This window comes from Salvelinus alpinus, chromosome 4 (assembly GCF_045679555.1).
Source record: "Salvelinus alpinus chromosome 4, SLU_Salpinus.1, whole genome shotgun sequence".
Taxonomy (NCBI): Eukaryota; Metazoa; Chordata; class Actinopteri; order Salmoniformes; family Salmonidae; genus Salvelinus; species Salvelinus alpinus.
The window spans coordinates 90879108-90902891 of NC_092089.1; the positions used below are offsets into that span (position 1 = coordinate 90879108).

At 45.2% G+C, this 23784-nt stretch overlaps 1 protein-coding gene across 3 annotated transcripts in view; it reads right to left on the reverse strand.

The window, feature by feature from the left end:
* LOC139574665 (RING finger protein 44-like) overlaps positions 1 to 23784 on the reverse strand; it is a 35177-nt gene that overhangs the window by 9848 nt on the left and 1545 nt on the right. The window contains exons 1-6 of one of the 3 annotated variants that reach the window (XM_071399439.1): positions 18461 to 18962; positions 16757 to 16947; positions 13716 to 13941; positions 13117 to 13227; positions 7667 to 7846; positions 2976 to 3143 (exon numbers count right to left, since the gene is read on the reverse strand). In XM_071399439.1, the coding sequence (XP_071255540.1) occupies positions 2976 to 3143; positions 7667 to 7846; positions 13117 to 13227; positions 13716 to 13941; positions 16757 to 16863 (792 nt within the window). In that variant the 5' untranslated portion in view covers positions 16864 to 16947; positions 18461 to 18962. Of the gene's footprint in view, positions 1 to 2975; positions 3144 to 7666; positions 7847 to 13068; positions 13228 to 13715; positions 13942 to 16756; positions 16948 to 18460; positions 18963 to 23784 lie in introns of those variants that run through there. The other 2 variants (XM_071399437.1, XM_071399438.1) reach the window with 2 other exon arrangements.

A 23784-nucleotide genomic window follows, 5' to 3' on the forward strand; every position in this document is an offset into this window, starting at 1 on the left:
CTAGCTAGATGAAGGGTTGGGCTGAGCTGGCTAGATGAAGGGTTGGGCTGAGCTAGCTAGATGAAGGGTTGGGCTGAGCTGGCTAGATGAAGGGTTGGGCTGAGCTAGCTAGATGAAGGGTTGGGCTGAGCTGGTTAGATGAAGGGTTGGGCTGAGCTAGCTAGATGAAGGGTTGGGCTGAGCTGGCTAGATGAAGGGTTAGTCTGAGCTAGCTAGATGAAGGGTTGGGCTGAGCTAGCTAGATGAAGGGTTGGGCTGAGCTAGCTAGATGAAGGGTTAGGCTGAGCTAGCTAGATGAAGGGTTGGGCTGAGCTGGCTAGATGAAGGGTTGGGCTGAGCTAGCTAGATGAAGGGTTGGGCTGAGCTGGCTAGATGAAGGGTTGGGCTGAGCTAGCTAGATGAAGGGTGAAGGGTACTGACAATGTTTATCGATTGCATGGCTGTGTGCTCGACTTTATACACCGGTTAGCAACGGGTGTGGCTGAAATAGCTAAATCCACTAATTTGAAGGGGTGTCCACATACTTTTGATTATGTAGTATAGTTTGACTTGTAAATTATTTGATTTATCTCTAGAAAAAGGTCATTAGGCTCACAACAAACAAAACAAAAATAAGCTAAATGGAATTCAAGTAATTGAACCGACGTCGGTCAATTAGCTGTTTAATAACCGGAAGAAAATACATAAATAAATAAATACATATTGGTTAATCGCTCAGCACTAATATGTACCTCTAACTTCCTTCATCCAGGACACAGACATATAAACATGGTATCCACAAGTTCATCAGACTCTGGAGAAGTAGATAAAGGACCTCACTGCCAAAATCCCCAAGTATCCCTTTAATAATGTAAAAATACGTTCATTACTCAAAATAGTGGTGTTTCGATTAGCAACTATAGAAATGAACTGCCGTCACCACGGGGATGTACTTCCAAAAGGTCTAAAAACAAATGTCTAAGCAAAGCAACAAAAACAAATGTCTAAGCAAAGCAACAAAAACAAATGTCTAAGCAAAGCAACAAAAACAATTGCCACTTGGTGAATGGGAGCTTCAATTGGTGCTTTCTGGACATTAGAAAGGTCTCTAGCACACAGATACTAGTTCAGCTAGCTAGCTCTGTGAGGTAAAGTCTTACCGCTGGGAAGGGCAGGTGTGAGGTAAAGCCTTACCACTGAGAAGGGCAGGTGTGAGGTAAAGCCTTACCACTGAGAAGGGCAGGTGTGAGGTAAAGTCTTACCACTGGGAAGGGCAGGTGTGAGGTAAAGTCTTACCACTGAGAAGGGCAGGTGTGAGGTAAAGTCTTACCACTGAGAAGGGCAGGTGTGAGGTAAAGTCTTACCACTGAGAAGTGCAGGTGTGAGGTAAAGTCTTACCACTGAGAAGGGCAGGTGTGAGGTAAAGCCTTACCACTGAGAAGTGCAGGTGTGAGGTAAAGCCTTACCACTGGGAAGGGCAGGTGTGAGGTAAAGCCTTACCACTGGGAAGGGCAGGTGTGAGGTAAAGCCTTACCACTGGGAAGGGCAGGTGGGAGGTAAAGCCTTACCACTGGGAAGGGCAGGTGTGAGGTAAAGCCTTACCACTGAGAAGGGCAGGTGTGAGGTAAAGTCTTACCACTGGGAAGGGCAGGTGTGAGGTAAACTCTTACCACTGAGAAGGGCAGGTGTGAGGTAAAGTCTTACCACTGGGAAGGGCAGGTGTGAGGTAAAGTCTTACCACTGGGAAGGGCAGGTGTGAGGTAAAGTCTTACCACTGGGAAGGGCAGGTGTGAGGTAAAGTCTTACCACTGAGAAGGGCAGGTGTGAGGTAAAGTCTTACCACTGGGAAGGGCAGGTGTGAGGTAAACTCTTACCACTGGGAAGGGCAGGTGTGAGGTAAAGTCTTACCACTGGGAAGGGCAGGTGTGAGGTAAAGTCTTACCACTGAGAAGGGCAGGTGTGAGGTAAAGTCTTACCACTGGGAAGGGCAGGTGTGAGGTAAACTCTTACCACTGGGAAGGGCAGGTGTGAGGTAAAGTCTTACCACTGAGAAGGGCAGGTGTGAGGTAAAGTCTTACCACTGGGAAGGGCAGGTGTGAGGTAAAGTCTTACCACTGGGAAGGGCAGGTGTGAGGTAAAGTCTTACCACTGAGAAGGGCAGGTGTGAGGTAAAGTCTTACCACTGGGAAGGGCAGGTGTGAGGTAAAGTCTTACCACTGGGAAGGGCAGGTGTGAGGTAAAGTCTTACCACTGGGAAGGGCAGGTGTGAGGTAAAGTCTTACCACTGAGAAGGGCAGGTGTGAGGTAAAGTCTTACCACTGGGAAGGGCAGGTGTGAGGTAAACTCTTACCACTGGGAAGGGCAGGTGTGAGGTAAAGTCTTACCACTGGGAAGGGCAGGTGTGAGGTAAAGTCTTACCACTGAGAAGGGCAGGTGTGAGGTAAAGTCTTACCACTGAGAAGTGCAGGTGTGAGGTAAAGTCTTACCACTGAGAAGGGCAGGTGTGAGGTAAAGCCTTACCACTGAGAAGTGCAGGTGTGAGGTAAAGCCTTACCACTGGGAAGGGCAGGTGTGAGGTAAAGCCTTACCACTGGGAAGGGCAGGTGTGAGGTAAAGCCTTACCACTGGGAAGGGCAGGTGGGAGGTAAAGCCTTACCACTGGGAAGGGCAGGTGTGAGGTAAAGCCTTACCACTGAGAAGGGCAGGTGTGAGGTAAAGTCTTACCACTGGGAAGGGCAGGTGTGAGGTAAACTCTTACCACTGAGAAGGGCAGGTGTGAGGTAAAGTCTTACCACTGGGAAGGGCAGGTGTGAGGTAAAGTCTTACCACTGGGAAGGGCAGGTGTGAGGTAAAGTCTTACCACTGGGAAGGGCAGGTGTGAGGTAAAGTCTTACCACTGAGAAGGGCAGGTGTGAGGTAAAGTCTTACCACTGGGAAGGGCAGGTGTGAGGTAAACTCTTACCACTGGGAAGGGCAGGTGTGAGGTAAAGTCTTACCACTGGGAAGGGCATCTCCTGGTGCAGAGGCTCCTGAGGGAGGTACTGGAGGGGGACCGAGGGAGGCATCGCTGATGGGTGGTGGTGACTCGAGGCAGGGTAAGAGAACGTTCCTAATGGATGCTGGTCCCCCCTGAGGTCCACTTCATTCTCTACCCTCTGGAGAGGCTGACGGACGGGAGAGAGTGAGTGAGAACTAAAACAGTCAGTGATGGGTTTCATACAATTCTAACTCCGACTGGTTCCTTTTTAATTAAAATGTGGATCCACTACTATACAGAAAGTACATACAGAAAGTACCACTGAAAGGAATATAAATATTGGGTTAATACATTCTAACTAAATCCTAGGCGACTCATCACTTTAAAAAAAAAATATTAATGTGGATCAACTACTGTGTGTGTGTGTGTGTGTGTGTGTGTGTGTGTGTGTGTGTGTGTGTGTGTGTGTGTGTACTGGATGACGAGGCGTTCGTATAACATTATTCCAATGTTATTCGTAACGGACATGATTCCGTCCTAAATGCCACTCCATTCTCTACATCAGGCAAACCACAACCTCCGGGAGGTAAGAAAATAAATATACTATTTTGGGTTGAAAAACTCTCCAGGCCACTCTTGAACATCTACAACCTGATATAAAGTATTTATACATTGTAATGGACATACAATGCCTTCAGAAAGTATTCAAACCCCTTGACTTTTTCCCCCCAAATGTGTTACAGACAGAATTAAACATTTATTAAATTGAGATTTTGTGTCACTGGTCTACACACAATACCCCATAAATGTGGAATTATGTTTTTAGAAGACAAAAATAATAATTACAAATGAAAAGCTGAAATGTCTTGAGTCTTGTTATGGCAAGCTTAAATAAGTAGTAAAACATGTCTTAAAGAGTCACACAAAGTTGCATGGACTCACTGTGTTCATGATGACTACCACATCTCTGTACCCCACACATACAATTATCTGTAAGGTCCCTCAGTCGAGCAGTGAATTTCAAAACAAAAACCAGGGAGGTTTTTCCAATGCCTCGCAAAGAAGGAACCTATTGGTAGATGGGTAAAAATAAAAAACAAAGCAGACATTGAATATCCCTTTGAGCATGATGAAGTTATTAATTACACTTTGGATGGTGTATCAATACACCCAGTCACTACAAAGATACAGGCGTCATTCCTAACTCAGTTGCAGGAGAGGAAGGAAACCGCTCAGGGATTTCACGATGAGGCCATTGATGACTGAAAACAATTGTAAATCTCCCACTCCAGAGCAAGGAAGTGTGAGGGGGAAATGATTGCCGACCCCTCCCACCCCCTCCACCAACAATTCACTTCTGGCAGGCGTTCACCTCTGGCAGGCGACTCAAGTTTGCCAAAAAGCAACTGGATGATCATCAAGACTCTTGGAAGGATGTTCTACGGACAGATGAGTCAAAATAATAACTTTTTTAGGAAACATGGGTCCCATTTATGCCAGGCGAAAACCAAACACTGCATTCCACAGTAAGAACCTCATACCAACGGTCAAGCATGGTGGTGGTAGTGTGATGGTTTGGGGAGGCTTTGCTGCCTCAGGACCTGGATGACTTGCCTTAATAGAAGGAACCGTGAATTCTGCTCTGTATCAGAGAATTCTACAGGAGAATGTCAGACCATCCGTCTGTGAGCTGAAGCACAGCTGGGTCATTGTAGCAAGATAATAATCCAAAACACACAATAAAACTGTACATGAAAATGGTTAAAAAGCAACACATTTTAAGTTTTGGAATGGCCTAGTCAAAGTCCAGACCTAATCCCATATGAGATGTTTTGACAGGACTTGAAACGGGCAGTTCATGCTTGAAAATGTCGCTAAGTTAAAGCAGTTCTGCATGGCAGAGTAGGCCAAAATTCCTCCACGGCGATGTGAGAGACTGATCAACAACTACAGGAAGTGTTTGGTTGGAGTCATTGCAGCTACAGTAAATTCCTCCACGGCGATGTGAGAGACTGGTCAACGACTACAGGAAGTGTTTGGTTGGAGTCATTGCAGCTACAGTAAATTCCTCCACGGCGACGTGAGAGACTGGTCAACGACTACAGGAAGTGTTTGGTTGGAGTCATTGCAGCTACAGTAAATTCCTCCACGGCGACGTGAGAGACTGGTCAACGACTACAGGAAGTGTTTGGTTGGAGTCATTGCAGCTACAGTAAATTCCTCCACGGCGATGTGAGAGACTGGTCAACGACTACAGGAAGTATTTGGTTGGAGTCATTGCAGCTACAGTAAATTCCTCCACAGCGACGTGAGAGACTGATCAACGACTACAGGAAGTGTTTGGTTGGAGTCATTGCAGCTACAGTAAATTCCTCCACGGCGATGTGAGAGACTGATCAACAACTACAGGAAGTGTTTGGTTGGAGTCATTGCAGCTACAGTAAATTCCTCCACGGCGATGTGAGAGACCGGTCAACAACTACAGGAAGTGTTTGGTTGGAGTCATTGCAGCTACAGTAAATTCCTCCACGGCGATGTGAGAGACTGGTCAACGACTACAGGAAGTGTTTGGTTGGCGTCATTGCAGCTGAACGTGGCACAACCAGTTATTGAATGTAAGGGAGCGATTACTTTTACACACAGGGGAATTGGGTGTTGTATAACTTTGTTAATTAAATAAGTATCAATATGTGTTGTTATTTGTAAAGATAGGTTCCCTTTTTCTAATATTATATATATATATATATATATATATATATATATATATATATATATATATATATATATATAATATATAATAATATTATATCTAATATTAGGTTTTGGTTGAAGATTTGATAACACTCAGCATCAAAAATATGCAAAAATAGAGAAAATAAGAAAGGGAGGAAATACTTTTTCAAAGCACTGTATATCACAACCGTAAACCCCTGTATAGCAACCGTATCCCCCCTGTATAGCAACCGTAACCCCCCTGTATAGCAACCGTAACCCCCCTGTATAGCAACCGTATCCCCCTGTGTAGCAACCGTATCTCCCCTGTATAGCAACCGTATCCCCCCTGTATAGCAACCGTATGTATTCCCCCTGTACATCACAACCGTATGTATTCCCCCTGTACATCACAACCGTATTCCCCCTGTATATCACAACCGTCCGTATTCCCCCTGTACATCACAACCGTATTCCCCCTGTACATCACGACAGTATTCCCCCTGTACATCACGACAGTATTCCCCCTGTACATCACATCCGTATTCCCCCTGTACATCACAAACGTATGTATTCCCCCTGTACATCACAACTGTATGTATTCCCCCTGTATATCACAACCGTCCGTATTCCCCCTGTATATCACAAACGTATGTATTCCCCCTGTATATCACAACCGTCCGTATTCCCCCTGTATATCACAACCGTATTCCCCCTAAGCACAGGCAAAATCCTAGAGGAAAACCTGGTCCAATCTGCTTTACAACAGACACTGGGAGACAAATTCACCTTTCAACAGGACAATAGCCAAAAACACAAGGCCAAATATACACTGGGGTTGCGTACCAAGACGACATTGAATGTTCCGGAGTGACCGAGTTACAGTTTGGACTTAATAACGGCTTGGAAATCTATGGTAAGACTTGAAAATAACTGTCTAGCAATCACCAACAACCAAACTTGACAGAGCTTGAAGAATCTTTTAAAGAATCACGTGCAAATATTGTACGATCCAAGTGTGCAAAGCTCTTAAGAGGCTCACAGCTGTAATCTCTGCCAAAAGGTGATTCTAATACGCATCGACTCAGGGGTGTGAATACTTATGTAAGTGAGCTATTTCTGTATTTCATTTTCAATTACGTTTGCAAAAATGTCTAAAAACACGTTTTCACGTTGTCATTATGGGGCATTGTGGGTAAATGTGTCAGAATACAATTCAATCCATGTTGAATTCAGGCTGTAACAACAAAACAAGTCAACTGGTATGAATACTTTCTGAAGGAACTGTATATATTTTCAAATTAGTGCTAATTTTTTGGCTCACAAATTGATTTTGACAAACAAATCGTAAAAAACATCCCGATGTGACCTTTCAGCCAAAACATTTGCCCCCCCCCCCCCTCCCTGCCTTACTTGGTGCACTACTTCACTTCCTGTTGGTAGTAGTGAAGGAGTTGCTAGCTAGCTAGCGAGCTACTACAGAGTCCATGGACTGCAGTGGCTTAGCTCCTACCATGGAAAAGCCAGAGACAGCGAAACACCTTGAAGAGACCGTGCTGCCTGCCTGCCCCCGGACTTTCTCTCCCTGCGAGCCCACCTCCCTGCCTGCCTGCCCCCGGACTTTCTCTCCCTGCCTGCCTGCCCCCGGACTTTCTCTCCCTGCGAGGCCACCTCCCTCCCTGCCCCCAGACTTCCTCTCCCTGCGAGTCCACCTCCCTCAGACTCAAACCATGAACTTTCTAACGACTGTCCATCATGTTGATTTTTCTAAATTGCATCTATTTTTGTTGTTGTTACTTATAAAGCGCTGAGATTATTGTAATGAAAGTACGTAATGAATAGCGCTATTAAAGTTTAATAAATGATTATTACTTTTGACCAGAACCCCATGGGCCCTGGTCTAAAGTAGTGCACTATATAGGGAATAGGGCCCTGGTCAAAAGTAGTGCACTATATAGGGTGTAGGGAGCCATTTGGGACTCAGGCGAGGGTACTCACCATGCGTGGGTGCTGCCTCTGGAGAGGGAGAAACTGGCTGAGACGAGTAAGGTGAGGAGGCTGGTGGTGGGGGGGCGGCCCCGGAGGGTTGGGGTGCAATATAAAATGTTCGCTGGAGATTAGGGGTGGGAAAGCTTGGTAAGACACTGGCAAATGCTGCATTGTACAGGCTTGGATGAGCTAGAAAAAGAGAGAGAGAAAAAAAGACAGACAGAACACACACTGTTAATAACAAAAATTGGTAGTAATAAACGGTGGTTAACCATACAGAACAAGACTGACAGGGCCGTCCTCAAGAAACCAATTCTACATAAATCAAAGCAGTAATTAAATAATAATCTATGGATTAAAAGCAATCTATGGGTATTACCAGCCATCTACGGGCCAATCCTTACGCTACACCAACACAACAACAACAGTGAATATGACCATAGCTCAGATGCAATGATGTCAAGAATATTAGCAAATATCGTGCTGCTAAACAGCATAAGAAAGAAATAGTGTTGGTAGGGGTGCTACATCGACAGTGAACACAACTGGAGTGGGATGGTGTGTTTTCGGGGGTTGAGTGGTGTGTTGTCGGGAGTTGAGTGGTGTGTTGTCGGGAGTTGAATGGCGTGTTGTCGGGAGTTGAATGGCGTGTTGTCGGGAGTTGAGTGGTGTGTTGTCGGGAGTTGAGTGGTGTGTTGTCGGGAGTTGAATGGCGTGTTGTCGGGAGTTGAATGGCGTGTTGTCGGGAGTTGAATGGCGTGTTGTCGGGAGTTGAATGGCGTGTTGTCGGGAGTTGAATGGCGTGTTGTCGGGAGTTGAATGGCGTGTTGTCGGGAGTTGAGTGGCGTGTTGTCGGGAGTTGAGTGGCGTGTTGTCGGGAGTTGAGTGGCGTGTTGTCGGGAGTTGAGTGGCGTGTTGTCGGGAGTTGAGTGGCGTGTTGTCGGGAGTTGAGTGGCGTGTTGTCGGGAGTTGAGTGGCGTGTTGTCGGGAGTTGAGTGGCGTGTTGTCGGGAGTTGAGTGGCGTGTTGTCGGGAGTTGAGTGGCGTGTTGTCGGGAGTTGAGTGGCGTGTTGTCGGGAGTTGAGTGGCGTGTTGTCGGGAGTTGAGTGGCGTGTTGTCGGGGGTTGAGTGGCGTGTTGTTTGGGGTTGAGTGGCGTGTTGTCGGGGGTTGAGTGGCGTGTTGTCGGGGGTTGAGTGGCGTGTTGTCGGGAGTTGAGTGGCGTGTTGTCGGGAGTTGAATGGCGTGTTGTCGGGGGTTGAATGGCGTGTTGTCGGGGGTTGAATGGCGTGTTGTCGGCGGTTGAATGGTGTTTTGGTAGTTGAATGGTGTTTTGGTAGTTGAATGGTGTTTTGGCAGTTGAATGGTGTTTTGGTAGTTGAATGGTGTTTTGGTAGTTGAATGGTGTTTTGGCAGTTGAATGGTGTTTTGGCAGTTGAATGGTGTTTTGGCAGTTGAATGGTGTTTTGGCAGTTGAATGGTGTTTTGGCAGTTGAATGGTGTTTTGGCAGTTGAATGGTGTTTTGGCAGTTGAATGGTGTTTTGGCGGTTGAATGGTGTTTTGGTAGTTGAATGGTGTTTTGGCGGTTGAATGGTGTTTTGGTAGTTGAATGGTGTTTTGGTAGTAGGGGTTGGAACCCAAATTATTTTCTAATCGTTTCGGTCTGCACAGAAGCATTATTTTTTAGTTCCGTTCCACTGTTTTGACAAAATAAAGTTCTGAACCGGTTTGAACCCACAAAGAAGTACTGGTTTATATCGTTCTTTTCTCTTCCTTTTTAAAACTGAAATACATATATATAATATATATATATATTTTTTTACATTTAGCTCTACAATAAATGACTTCACCAATCAGTGCAGATAGAACAGCTTGCTGTGGAGTGGGTAAGCAATTTAATGTGTATTGGAAAGTCGTTAAGAGCACATTGTATTTTGCATTAACGGCAGAGTTTAATCATAATGAAAAATAAACACACACTGTGCTGACAGTCACAGTGTAGAGCGCGAGATGCGCAACTGAAGGAGAAGGCAAGAGAGGATGGAGGAAGCTTGCCTTGCAGCGCTGGGCATCTTCTTATGACATCGTTATCTGAATTAGGCCCAAACAATTATACCTAGGGAGGAGTGGCTTCTATGGAGAAACTTTGAATATCTGAGTTGGTTTAGTGTTGGACCAGAGAAGCTAGCTAGCTAACAAGCTTGTGTGTGCAGAGCAGCACTAAAATTTAAAACACATCCTACCTTCTTGAAGATAATAAATCCAATGTGAAACGTGATAATGTTAGGTAATATACTATAGTTAAAAAAGTAAATCCATTCTTATCTAATTAAACATATCTCCCTAATTTCTGAAATACACCTGTAACGTCGTCAGTAGGCTACAGTAACCATGCAACAGAGGGGGAGGGGCTACAGTAACCTACGCTTCAGAGGGGGAGGGGCTACAGTAACCTACGCTTCAGAGGGGGAGGGGCTACAGTAACCTACGCTTCAGAGGGGGAGGGGCTACAGTAACATACACTTCAGAGGGGAGGAGCTTTCCAGCTGGCAAACAAACGCTGGAATAAGTTTCTGAGTGACAGAGTGAGGGATTTGCATAGACGCTTTGTTTGTGATTTTTGTGGGACCAAAAAAAATTGTTATTAACCGGTTCCCATGATTTTAAAATAACGGTTCTGTTCCAGAACAGTTTAGATCACTTTTGTTTTCGATTTGGGTTCTGATCCTCAAATAATCTGGTTATTTTCCAGTTTTTGGTTCTGTTGCCCCTGAACCAGTTCTAACCCTTGGTTGGTAGTGGTATGGTGTGTTGGTAGTGGTATGATGGGTTGCTGAGGTATGCTAGCTAGTGTGGCTGGAGTGGTTATGGTGTGTAGGTAGCGGTGTATTAACAGTGGGTACGGTGCGTAGGTAGCGGTGTATTAACAGTGGGTACGGTGCGTAGGAAGCGGTGTATTAACAGTGGGTACGGTGCGTAGGAAGCGGTGTATTACCAGTGGGTACGGTGCGTAGGAAGCGGTGTATTAACAGTGGGTACGGTGCGTAGGAAGCGGTGTATTAACAGTGGGTACGGTGCGTAGGAAGCGGTGTATTAACAGTGGGTACGGTGCGTAGGAAGCGGTGTATTAACAGTGGGTACGGTGCGTAGGAAGCGGTGTATTAACAGTGGGTACGGTGCGTAGGAAGCGGTGTATTAACAGTGGGTACGGTGCGTAGGAAGCGGTGTATTAACAGTGGGTACGGTGCGTAGGAAGCGGTGTATTAACAGTGGGTACGGTGCGTAGGAAGCGGTGTATTAACAGTGGGTACGGTGCGTAGGAAGCGGTGTATTAACAGTGGGTACGGTGCGTAGGAAGCGGTGTATTAACAGTGGGTACGGTGCGTAGGAAGCGGTGTATTAACAGTGGGTACGGTGCGTAGGAAGCGGTGTATTAACAGTGGGTACGGTGCGTAGGAAGCGGTGTATTAACAGTGGGTACGGTGCGTAGGAAGCGGTGTATTAACAGTGGGTACGGTGCGTAGGAAGCGGTGTATTAACAGTGGGTACGGTGCGTAGGAAGCGGTGTATTAACAGTGGGTACGGTGCGTAGGAAGCGGTGTAGTAACAGTGGGTACGGTGCGTAGGAAGCGGTGTATTAACAGTGGGTACGGTGCGTAGGAAGCGGTGTATTAACAGTGGGTACGGTGCGTAGGAAGCGGTGTATTAACAGTGGGTACGGTGCGTAGGAAGCGGTGTATTAACAGTGGGTACGGTGCGTAGGAAGCGGTGTATTAACAGTGGGTACGGTGCGTAGGAAGCGGTGTATTAACAGTGGGTACGGTGCGTAGGAAGCGGTGTATTAACAGTGGGTACGGTGCGTAGGAAGCGGTGTATTAACAGTGGGTACGGTGCGTAGGAAGCGGTGTATTAACAGTGGGTACGGTGCGTAGGAAGCGGTGTATTAACAGTGGGTACGGTGCGTAGGAAGCGGTGTATTAACAGTGGGTACGGTGCGTAGGAAGCGGTGTATTAACAGTGGGTACGGTGCGTAGGAAGCGGTGTATTAACAGTGGGTACGGTGCGTAGGAAGCGGTGTATTAACAGTGGGTACGGTGCGTAGGAAGCGGTGTATTAACAGTGGGTACGGTGCGTAGGAAGCGGTGTATTAACAGTGGGTACGGTGCGTAGGAAGCGGTGTATTAACAGTGGGTACGGTGCGTAGGAAGCGGTGTATTAACAGTGGGTACGGTGCGTAGGAAGCGGTGTATTAACAGTGGGTACGGTGCGTAGGAAGCGGTGTATTAACAGTGGGTACGGTGCGTAGGAAGCGGTGTAGTAACAGTGGGTACGGTGCGTAGGAAGCGGTGTATTAACAGTGGGTACGGTGCGTAGGAAGCGGTGTATTAACAGTGGGTACGGTGCGTAGGAAGCGGTGTATTAACAGTGGGTACGGTGCGTAGGAAGCGGTGTATTAACAGTGGGTACGGTGCGTAGGAAGCGGTGTATTAACAGTGGGTACGGTGCGTAGGAAGCGGTGTATTAACAGTGGGTACGGTGCGTAGGAAGCGGTGTATTAACAGTGGGTACGGTGCGTAGGAAGCGGTGTATTAACAGTGGGTACGGTGCGTAGGAAGCGGTGTAGTAACAGTGGGTACGGTGCGTAGGAAGCGGTGTATTAACAGTGGGTACGGTGCGTAGGAAGCGGTGTATTAACAGTGGGTACGGTGCGTAGGAAGCGGTGTATTAACAGTGGGTACGGTGCGTAGGAAGCGGTGTATTAACAGTGGGTACGGTGCGTAGGAAGCGGTGTATTAACAGTGGGTACGGTGCGTAGGAAGCGGTGTATTAACAGTGGGTACGGTGCGTAGGAAGCGGTGTATTAACAGTGGGTACGGTGCGTAGGAAGCGGTGTATTAACAGTGGGTACGGTGCGTAGGAAGCGGTGTATTAACAGTGGGTACGGTGCGTAGGAAGCGGTGTATTAACAGTGGGTACGGTGCGTAGGAAGCGGTGTACTAACAGCGGGTACGGTGCGTAGGAAGCGGTGTATTAACAGTGGGTACGGTGCGTAGGAAGCGGTGTGTTAACAGTGGGTACGGTGCGTAGGAAGCGGTGTAGTAACAGTGGGTACGGTGCGTAGGAAGCGGTGTAGTAACAGTGGGTACGGTGCGTAGGAAGCGGTGTATTAACAGTGGGTACGGTGCGTAGGAAGCGGTTATGGTGCGTAGGAAGCGGTGTGTTAACAGTGGGTACGGTGCGTAGGAAGCGGTGTAGTAACAGTGGGTACGGTGCGTAGGAAGCGGTGTATTAACAGTGGGTACGGTGCGTAGGAAGCGGTTATGGTGCGTAGGAAGCGGTGTATTAACAGTGGGTATGGTGCGTTGCTGACATGGACGTCACTGACATTCCAGCTCTTCCTTTTCAAACTCACAGGAGGAGGAAGGCAGCAGAGCAGAGAGAGCTGTCCGCTGAACATTACCGAGCATGCTGGGAGCTGCTGACTGTTGCACCCTGGGAGAGGTTGCCCGGCGTGGATGGGGAAACCGTGCGTCGTCACCGTGGTAACAGTGTAAGAGATGGGAACGGATCCCTGGTGCAATATTAGTACAAGAGAGAAAACAATGATTCAGTCCATTTTCCAAACAACTTTAAAAGACAGAACGTAACAGTGACGTCTCATTTTCAAGACTGTTCTGTGTATCATCTTTCTCCAAAGCTCACCGTATCATAGAGCCTAACAGACGGCATAAATAACTCACATCTGGCCCAGATCTTAAACCAGTGTGAATTTTTTTATTCACTAAACCACAACATTTTAATTTAACCTTTATTTAAACTAGGCAAGTCAGTTAAGAACAAATTCTTATTTACAATGACGGACTACCGGGGAACAAGTGGGATAACTGCCTTGTTCAACATACACTCTGAAAGTAATGAAAGTAAAGTCGCACATTCTTCTCTAGTCTTTTCATTTTGATTATGTTCCAAATGGTACCCTACTAAGTGCAGTACTTTTAACCAGGGGCCCCAAAGGGAATAGGGTTCCCCCACTACTACAGCGGTGTGGTACCTACGTACCTGATCGTGTAGCTCCACCATGATGGGGGTCTGTTGATGCTGAGGTGGGTGTGCGGCAGGGTGAAGCATGCGTGGCGGTGCACTGGCGTGGCTGTATTGTCTGGACTCATCTAAAAGAACCTGCTGATGTTGCTGGGAGAAGAGAGGGTGGTGGAAGTCCTGGCGCAAGGCGCTGTGCAGTACAACCGGTCGGTCTCGACCCCCCCACTGTTGTCTCACTGGCGGGCTGCAGGAACATCAAGGTAGCACATCATGTAACATCAGGCATACCATGTATTAAAAATAAAAAGTGTATCCAATGATCTATTTAGGATATACAGTGGGGAGAACAAGTATTTGATACACTGCCAATTTTGCAGGTTTTCCTACTTACAAAACATGTAGAGGTCTGTAATTTTTATCATAGGTACACTTCAACTGTGAGAGACGGAATCTAAAACAAAAATCCAGAAAATCACATTGTATGATTTTTAAGTAATTAATTTGCATTTTATTGCATGACATAAGTATTTGATCACCTACCAACCAGTAAGAATTCCGGCTCTCACAGACCTGTTAGTTTTTCTTTAAGAAGCCCTCCTGTTCTCCACTCATTACCTGTATTAACTGCACCTGTTTGAACTCGTTACCTGTAAAAAAGACACCTGTCCACACACTCAATCAAACAGACTCCAACCTCTCCACAATGGCCAAGACCAGAGAGCTGTGTAAGGACATCAGGGATAAAATTGTAGACCTGCACAAGGCTGGGATGGGCTACAGGACAATAGGCAAGCAGCTTGGTGAGAAGGCAACAACTGTTGGCGCAATTATTAGAAAATGGAAGAAGTTCAAGATGACGGTCAATCACCCTCGGTCTGGGGCTCCATGCAAGATCTCACCTCGTGGGGCATCAATGATCATGAGGAAGGTGAGGGATTAGCCCAGAACTACACGGCAGGACCTGGTCAATGACCTGAAGAGAGCTGGGACCACAGTCTCAAAGTAAACCATTAGTAACACACTACGCCGTCATGGATTAAAATCCTGCAGTGCACGCAAGGTCCCCCTGCTCAAGCCAGCGCATGTCCAGGCCCGTCTGAAAATTGCCAATGACCATCTGGATGATCCAGAGGAGGAATGGGAGAAGGTCATGTGGTCTGATGAGACAAAAATAGAGCTTTTTGGTCTAAACTCCACTCGCCGTGTTTGGAGGAAGAAGAAGGATGAGTACAACCCCAAGAACACCATCCCAACCGTGAAGCCTGGACGTGGAAACATCATTCTTTGGGGATGCTTTTCTGCAAAGGGGACAGGACGACTGCACCGTATTGAGGGGAGGATGGATGGGGCCATGTATCGCGAGATCTTGGCCAACAACCTCCTTCCCTCAGTAAAAGCATTGAAGATGGGTCGTGGCTGGGTCTTCCAGCATGACAACAACCCGAAACACACAGCCAGGGCAACTAAGGAGTGGCTCCGTAAGAAGCATCTCAAGGTCCTGGAGTGGCCTAGCCAGTCTCCAGACCTGAACCCAATAGAAAATCTTTGGAGGGAGCTGAAAGTCCGTATTGCCCAGCGACAGCCCCGAAACCTGAAGGATCTGGAGAAGATCTGTATGGAGGAGTGGGCCAAAATCCCTGCTGCAGTGTGTGCAAACCTGGTCAAGAACTACAGGAAACGTATGATCTCTGTAATTGCAAACAAAGGCTTCTGTACCAAATATTAAGTTCTGCTTTTCGGATGTATCAAATACTTATGTCATGCAATAAAATGCAAATTAATTACTTAAAAATCATACAATGTGATTTTCTGGATTTTTGTTTAAGATTCCGCCTCTCACAGTTGAAGTGTACCTATGATAAAAATTACAGACCTCTACATGCTTTGTAAGTAGGAAAACCTGCAAAATTGGCAGTGTATCAAATACTTGTTCTCCCCACTGTACATAAGATTGTCTTTAATATAATGTTATTTATTTAATGTTATTTATTTGACATTAAAACATGTTTATGAATAATATAAGTTAGAGAAGTTTAGTGGGGGGGAAAGGTCCCTAAACAACAGCTAGAATCCAAAAGACATGGTGGTCGCCTTTTTGTATTTTTTGGGGGTCTGGAACCTCAAGTGAGCACATCGTGAAACATCAAGGATACCATGCATAGACCATCTACATGATCTGTTTGGGATATACTACATGATCTGTTTGGGATATACTACATGATCTGTTTGGGATATACTACATGATCTGTTTGGGATATACTACATGATCTGTTTGGGATATACTACATGATCTGTTTGGGATATACTACATGATCTGTTTGGGATATACTACATGATCTGTTTGGGATATACTACATGATCTGTTTGGGACATACTACATGATCTGTTTGGGATATACTACATGATCTGTTTGGGATATACTACATGATCTGTTTGGGATATACTACATGATCTGTTTGGGATATACTACATGATCTGTTTGGGATATACTACATGATCTGTTTGGGATATACTACATGATCTGTTTGGGATATACTACATGATCTGTTTGGGATATACTACATGATCTGTTTGGGATATACTACATGATCTGTTTGGGATATACTACATGATCTGTTTGGGATATACTACATGATCTGTTTGGGATATACTACATGATCTGTTTGGGATATACTTAGACAATTTACATTATTTTTTCGATACAACACTCCATACAATTTTAATAAGCATTTCTTCAGTTCATGTAAACTATGACAGTAGTTTATCAAATACAGTTAAAGAAGAAGTGATGTCTGGGTAGTTGGTCCTTGAATACGGCACAAATGATTCCTGAACCCTATGTAGTAGAACCAGAACACACTATTCAGGAAACCTCAGGATGGATGGCTCATTATCCCATGATGACAGTTGATTTTAAAAAAAACATGTTTTTAAAGAGGGTGTCCCAAATGTATCCCTCTTCCCTTTATAGTGCACTACTTTTGACCAGAGCTCTATAGGGTAGTGTACTGTATAGGTGCCATTTGGAACACACCAAGTACTAAGGGAGTACTATTCACCTTCTCCTGAGGTGCACTGGTGTGTTGCAGGGCTCTCCTAGGAACCTCCTCTGGTTCAAGGGGGCTGTCGGTGGCCGCCTATTCACTGCTATTTCCCATGGTCGCATTGGTGACGTCACGGGGACCGACGAGTCACACTCTGGAAGAGGAGAGCAGGGGTGCTGGAGGCACTTCTAACCTCTGTCTTTACCCTGAAAATAAAACACCATTAGCTACCCAATCACACTCACTAGCCTGGATACGCAAAACTGAGGTTGATGTGAAATGTGTGCGTGTGTCTATATATAAAATAATTTCTGGGTAACAATTAAGTACCTTAGTGTAAGAGATTTCCAATAAAAACTTGCAAAAATAACAATTTCTCAAGCAAGAATTTAGCTAGGAGTGTCTGGGAGTGGAGAACTGAAAATTAGCTGTTATTGGCAGAGAGGTTTGGAACTCTTTGTTATTGGTCTATTGACCAATTTGACACATGGTGATGTCACCGTTGGAAAGCTGAAACTCCCGCCCACGCAAACCTGCCGATTAGAAGGTCCCGTGCAGAACTACATCTGATCAAATGTTTTCACACTTTTACAGTGTTAGTTTCATCAGCTGTTGTACAATATGAGAAGAAAAAAAAACAGGAAAACAGAACTTTCACTGCACCTTTAAGATGTAAAACATTTTCTATCAGACCTAAAAAATAAATAAAAAAATACTACACTAAGTCACTCTGGATAAGAGCATCTGCTAAATGACAAAGGTATAGCTACTGACTGTAGCTAGCTATACGTGCAAGGAATTTACACAGGTAGCCCAATTCGGATGTTTTCCAATAATTGGTCCTTTGACCAATCACGTCAGATTTATTCACAACAGATGTTTTCAGAGATGATCTGATTGGCCCAAAAATCTATAAGTAAAACAAAAATAGAAACACATTGGGCTGCCTGTATAAACGCAGCCCCAAAAATCGCCGGACTATTTAAAGTCATAAGTTCGTAAATAGGGGGCGCTGTAGCTAACAAACAAAACAAGGAAAGCCATGTGCTCAGGGAGAAACAAAGCAACAACAAAGGACGAGGAGTTAGCTAAATAAGTAGCAATAACATATTCGTTTCACGTTTTAATGAGACAGACATGCAACGTTACACTTCTATTTTCATTTACAGTTGCATGGCTGAGATTCCATGATGCTAACGCATTTAGCCTCAAAAAGCACAAAGGCATTGCTTGCAATGGACACAGGCGCTAGCTATCTGCAATATAAGCCAAGAAAGCCGTCCACTGTCAACCACATTTTTGTAGTGTGCGTGTTGCACAAAATAATCAAGCTTTTCAAATCATATTTCGCAAATATGCTAGCTATCAATAGCCAAATGCATAAAAGGAACATGATTAGCGTGAAAGCTAACCTGCCTAGCATCGTTAATAATGTTTTCCTTTTAGCTAACTGAGAATGCTTAACTAGCTAGCCACCTTAAGCGAACTTGCTTTAGTCTCAACTCAGAAGACGAGAGATGCGCGGACTGAGGTTATATACCCTATGGCTAACTAAATTGGTTAACGTTCGCAGCCTGTGTTATGCTAGTGGATAGCCTATTTGCTATCTAACGTTATTGCACAGTCCGTCCAGCTGTCTAAATAAATACAAGCGGGTATAATATTTTTCCAACGAATGATTCGTTTAGAATGATTAATTACGATAAATGTAATAGGCACCTTTCCTTCACGCGTGTTATTGTCACGGAGCGCCTTGGCAGCGTTGTGTTTGATGAAGCCACCTCTCTTCTGCCCGAGTGTTAAAAACACCAATCACAAACTGTAGGCGAGGCCGAAACCAAGTATGCTTTATCGCTACATTGTATCCCAAATAAACTATTCACATCCTGTGGGGATAGGAATTCTTGATCACAAATACATACAAATCAAAAAGACATATGACTGGCACAGACACAACTTTGATGCTGAAAAACTAAACTAGGTACAGCTTTTAACCTCTTTAGGTTTGCCCCTTTTTTTCTCAAAATTTTCGTCTGAAATGACATTCCCAAATCTAACTTCCTGTAGCTCAGGCCCTGGAGCAAGGTTATGGATATTCTTGGTACCATTTGAAAGGAGACACTGAGTTGTGTGAAAGGAATGTAGGGTAATATAACACAATAGATCTGGTCAAATACACTGCTCAAAAAAATAAAGGGAACACTTAAACAACACAATGTAACTCCATTGTGTTGCTAATTGCCTATAATTTCCACCTTTTGTCTATTCCATTTGCACAACAGCATGTGAAATGTATTGTCAATCAGTGTTGCTTCCTAAGTGGACAGTTTGATTTCACAGAAGTGTGATTGACTTGGAGTTACATTGTGTTGTTTAAGCGTTCCCTTTATTTTTTTGAGCAGTGTATAATACAAAGAAAAGAAAAAAACTTTATTTTGTATTTTTTGTTAAATGCAAGAGAAAGGCCATAATGTATTATTCCAGCCCAGGTGCAATTTAGACTTTGGCCACTAGATGGCAGCAGTATGTTTTTTATTTTAAGACTGATCCAATGAACCATTGCATGTCTGTTCCAAATTTTGTATCAAGACTGGCCAAATGTGCCTAATTTTTATATTAATAACTTTTAATGTTCAAAATTGAATACTCAAACAATAGCATGGTATTCTTTCACAGTAATAGCTACTGTAAATTGGACAGTGCAGTTAGATTAACAAGAATTTAAGCTTTCTGCCAATATCAGATATGTCTATGTCCAGGAACATTTTCTTGTTACTTACAACCTCATGCTAATTGCATTAGCCTACGTTAGCTCAACCGTCCCATGGAAGAGACACCGATCCCAAATAAGTTTTGAGAAGAACTAGACCACGTGTGTCAAACATTTGGTATTCAACGAGGTCTGGAGGACTGCACTGAAAATTTGTTCGATTTCCTCGCTGTCAAAATGTGCAAAATATCGTCCTCTACCCATTGTTTTTGGCATTTTCAATGCTCCCTGACTGTCTAGCTTTTATTTCAGTGATTATTAGCGAGTTGTAAATGGTCAAGAAACAATGAATGTAGGTCGATTCTCATTTCTACACTGTTTCCATTTGGTTTTAGTGATTTCAAAAATCAAATAAACTTTTGTCACATGCGCCGAATTCAAACAGGTGTAGACCTTACAGTGAAATGCTTACTTACAGGCCCTTAACAAACAATGTAGTTAAGAAAATAAAAAAATAAAAAAAGTAAGAGATAAAAATAACAAATAATTAAAGAGCAGCAGTAAATAACAATAACGGGGCTATATACAGGGGGTACGAGTACAGAGTCAATGTGCGGTGGCACCGGTGTCGAGGTAATTGAGGGAACATGTAGGTAGAGTTATTAAAGTGACTATGCATAGATAACAGAGTAGCAGCAGCGTAGAAGGGGGGGGGGGGGCAATGCAAATAGTCTGTGTAGACATTTGATTAGCTGTTCATGAGTCTTATGGCTTGGGGGTAGAAGCTGTTTAGAAGCCTCTTGGATGTAGATTTGGCACTCTGGTACCACTTGCCATGCGGTAGCAGAGAGAACAGTCTACGACTAGGGTGGCTGGAGTCTGACAATTTTTAGGGCCTTCCTCTGACACCACTTGGTATAGAGGTCCTGGATGGCAGGAAGATTGGCCCTGGTGATGTACTGGGCCGTTCGCACTACCCTCTGTAGTGCCTTGCAGTCGGAGGCCGAGCAGTTGCCATACCAGGCAGTGATGCAACCCGTCAGAATGCTCTCGATGGTGCAGCTGTAAAACCTTTTGAGGATCTGAGGACCCATACCAAATCTTTTCAGTCTCCTGAGGAGGAATAGGTTTTGTCGTGCCCTCTTCACAACTGCCTTGGTGTGCTTGTACCATGTTAGTTTGTTGGTGATGTGGACGCCAAGGAACTTGATCTCTCAACCTGCTCCACTACAGCCCCGTTGATGAGAATGAGGGGGTTGCTCGGTCCTCCTTTTCCTGTAGTCCACAATCATCTCCTTTGTCTTGTTCATGTTGAGGGAGAGGTTGTTGTCCTTGTACCACACGTCCAGGTCTCTCACCTCCTCCCTATAGGCTGTCTCATCGTTGTCGGGGATCAGGCCTACCACTGTTGTGTCATCAGCAAACTTAATGATGGTGTTTGAGTCGTGCCTGGCCGTGCAGTCATGAGTGGACAGGGAGTACAGGAGGGGACTGAGCACGCATCCCTGAGGGGCCCCCCGTGTTGAGGATCAGCGTGGGGGATGTGTTGTTACCTACCCTTACCACCTGGGGGCGGCCTGTCATGAAGTCCTGGATCCAGTTGCAGAGGGAGATGTTTAGTCCCAGGGGCCTTTAGCTTAGTGATGAGCTTTGAGGGCACTATGGTGTTGAACGCTGAGCTGTAGTCAATGAATAGCATTCTCACATAGGTGTTCCTTTTGTCCAGGTGTGAAAGGGCAGTGTAGAGTGATCTGTTGGTGCGGTATGCTAATTGAAGTGGGTCTAGGGTTTCTGGGATAAACGTGTTGATGTGAGCCATGACCAGCCTTTCAAAGCGCTTCATGGCTACAGACGTGAGTGCTACGGGTCGGTAGTCATTTAGGCAGGTTACCTTAGTGTTCTTGGGCACAGGGACTATGGTGGTCTGCTTGAAACATGCTGGTATTACAGACTCAGACAGGGAGAGGTGGAAAATGTCAGTGAACGCACTTGCCAGTTGGTCAGCGCATGCTCGGAGTACACGTCCTGGTAATCCTTCTGGCCCTGTGTAACTGATGTGAAATGGCTAGCTAGTTAGCGGTGGTGTGCGCTGATAGCGTTTCAATCGGTGACATCACTCGCTCTGAGACCTTGAAGTAGTTGTTCCCCTTGCTCTGCAAGAGCCGCTGCTTTTGTGGCGCGATGGGTAACGATGCTTCGATGGTGACTGTCGATGTGTGCAGAGGGTCTCTGGTTCGAGCCCAGGTAGGGGCGAGGAGAGGGACAGAAGCTATACTGTTACACCTGCGGCTTTGTGAATGTTGACCTGTTCAAAGGTCTCACTCACATTGGCTGCGGAGAGCGTGATCACACAGTCGTCTGGAACAGCTGATGCTCTCATACATGTTTCAGTGTTACTTGCCTCAAAGCGAGCATAGAAGTTATTTAGCTTGTCTGGTAGGCTCGTGTCACTGGGCAGCTCGCGGCTGTGCTTCCCTTTGTAGTCTGTAATAGTTTGCAAGCCCTGCCACATCCAACGAGCGTCAGAGCCGGTGTTGTACGATTCGATCTTAGTCCCGTATTGACGCTTTGCCTGTTTGATGGTTCGTCGGAGGGCATAGCGGGATTTCTTATAAGCCTCCGGGTTAGTCTCCCACTCCTTGAAAGTGGCAGCTCTACCCTTAAGCTCAGTGCGAATGTTGCCTGTAATACATGGCTTCTGGTTGGGGTATGTACGTACAGTCGCTGTGGGGACAACGTCCTCGATGCACTTATTGATAAAGCCAGTGACTGGTGTGGTGTACTCCGCAATGCCATCGCAAGAATCCCGGAACATATTCCAGTCTGTGCTAGCAAAACAGTCCTGTAGTTTAGCATCTGCTTCATCTGACTACTTTTTTATGACTGAGTCACTGGAGCTTCCTGCTTTAATGTTTGCTTGTAAGGAGGAATCAGGAGGAGGCGAGTTTGATAAGGACTCACCCTGTACAAAGGACCGAAGAAAGCCTTTTAACAAAGTGACTTTTTAACATGTTTTGCATGTCTTAAATGTTTTACCTTTGTTAAATAATTTGTACCCATTTTAAATGGCTTTTACAGAATTTGATGTTTTTTACAAGAAAAAGTACTTTTATTCATGGTTGTTTCTATTATTTTTAACAACATGTAATTTTTAACAAATTTATATGTAATATTCAAATACTGTGTTTTATGCTTTTTTGCCGTTTTTATGTGTATAAAATGTGCAAAAATATATGAGCTGTTTTAAAGGAAATGCAACAATAAAACTTTTCCAAAAGAAAAAAAACATGCAGTCCACAGAGCTACTATCTGCTAGTACTCATTGCTAGTTTGTCATGTTAGCACACCCTGCTATGTTAGTCATGTTAGCACACCCCGCTAGTTAGTCATGTTAGCACACCCTGCTAGGTTAGTCATGTTAGTGTAACGGATGTGAAATGGCTAGCTAGTTAGCGGGTACGCGCTAATAGCGTTTCAATCAGTTACGTCACTTGCTCTGAAACCTAGAAGTAGTGGTTCCCCTTGCTCTGCAAGGGCCGCGGCTTTTGTGGAGTGATGGGTAACGACGCTTCGTGGGTGACTGTTGTTGATGTGTGCAGAGGGTCCCTGGTTTGCGCCCGTGTCGGGGCGAGGGGACGGTCTAAAGTTATACTGTTACATTGATGCTGTTGACCCGGATCACTGGTTGCTGCGGAAAAGGAGGAGGTTGAAAGGGGGGTGAGTGTAACAGATGTGAAATGGCTAGCTAGTTAGCGGGTACGCGCTAATAGCGTTTCAATCAGTTACGTCACTTGCTCTGAAACCTAGAAGTAGTAGTTCCCCTTCCCCTAGCACACCCTGCTAGGTTAGTCATGTTAGCACACCCTGCTATTTAGTCATGTTAGCACACCCTGCTATTTAGTCATGTTAGCACACCCTTCTAATTAGTCATGTTAGCACACATTGCTAGATAGTCATGTTAGCACACCATGGGAGTTAGTCATGTTAGCACACCATGGGAGTTAGTCATGTTAACACACCCTGCTAGCTAGTCATGTTAACACACCTTGCTAGATAGTCATGTTAACACACCCTGCTAGCTAGTCATGTTAGCACACCTTGCTAGCTAGTCATGTTAACACACCCTGCTAGCTAGTCATGTTAACACACCCTGCTAGCTAGTCATGTTAGCACACCTTGCTAGCTAGTCATGTTAGCACACATTGCTAGCTAGTCATGTTAGCACACCTTGCTAGCTAGTCATGTTAGCACACCTTGCTAGCTAGTCATGTTAGCACACCTTGCTAGCTAGTCATGTTAGCACACCTTGCTAGCTAGTCATGTTAGCACACCT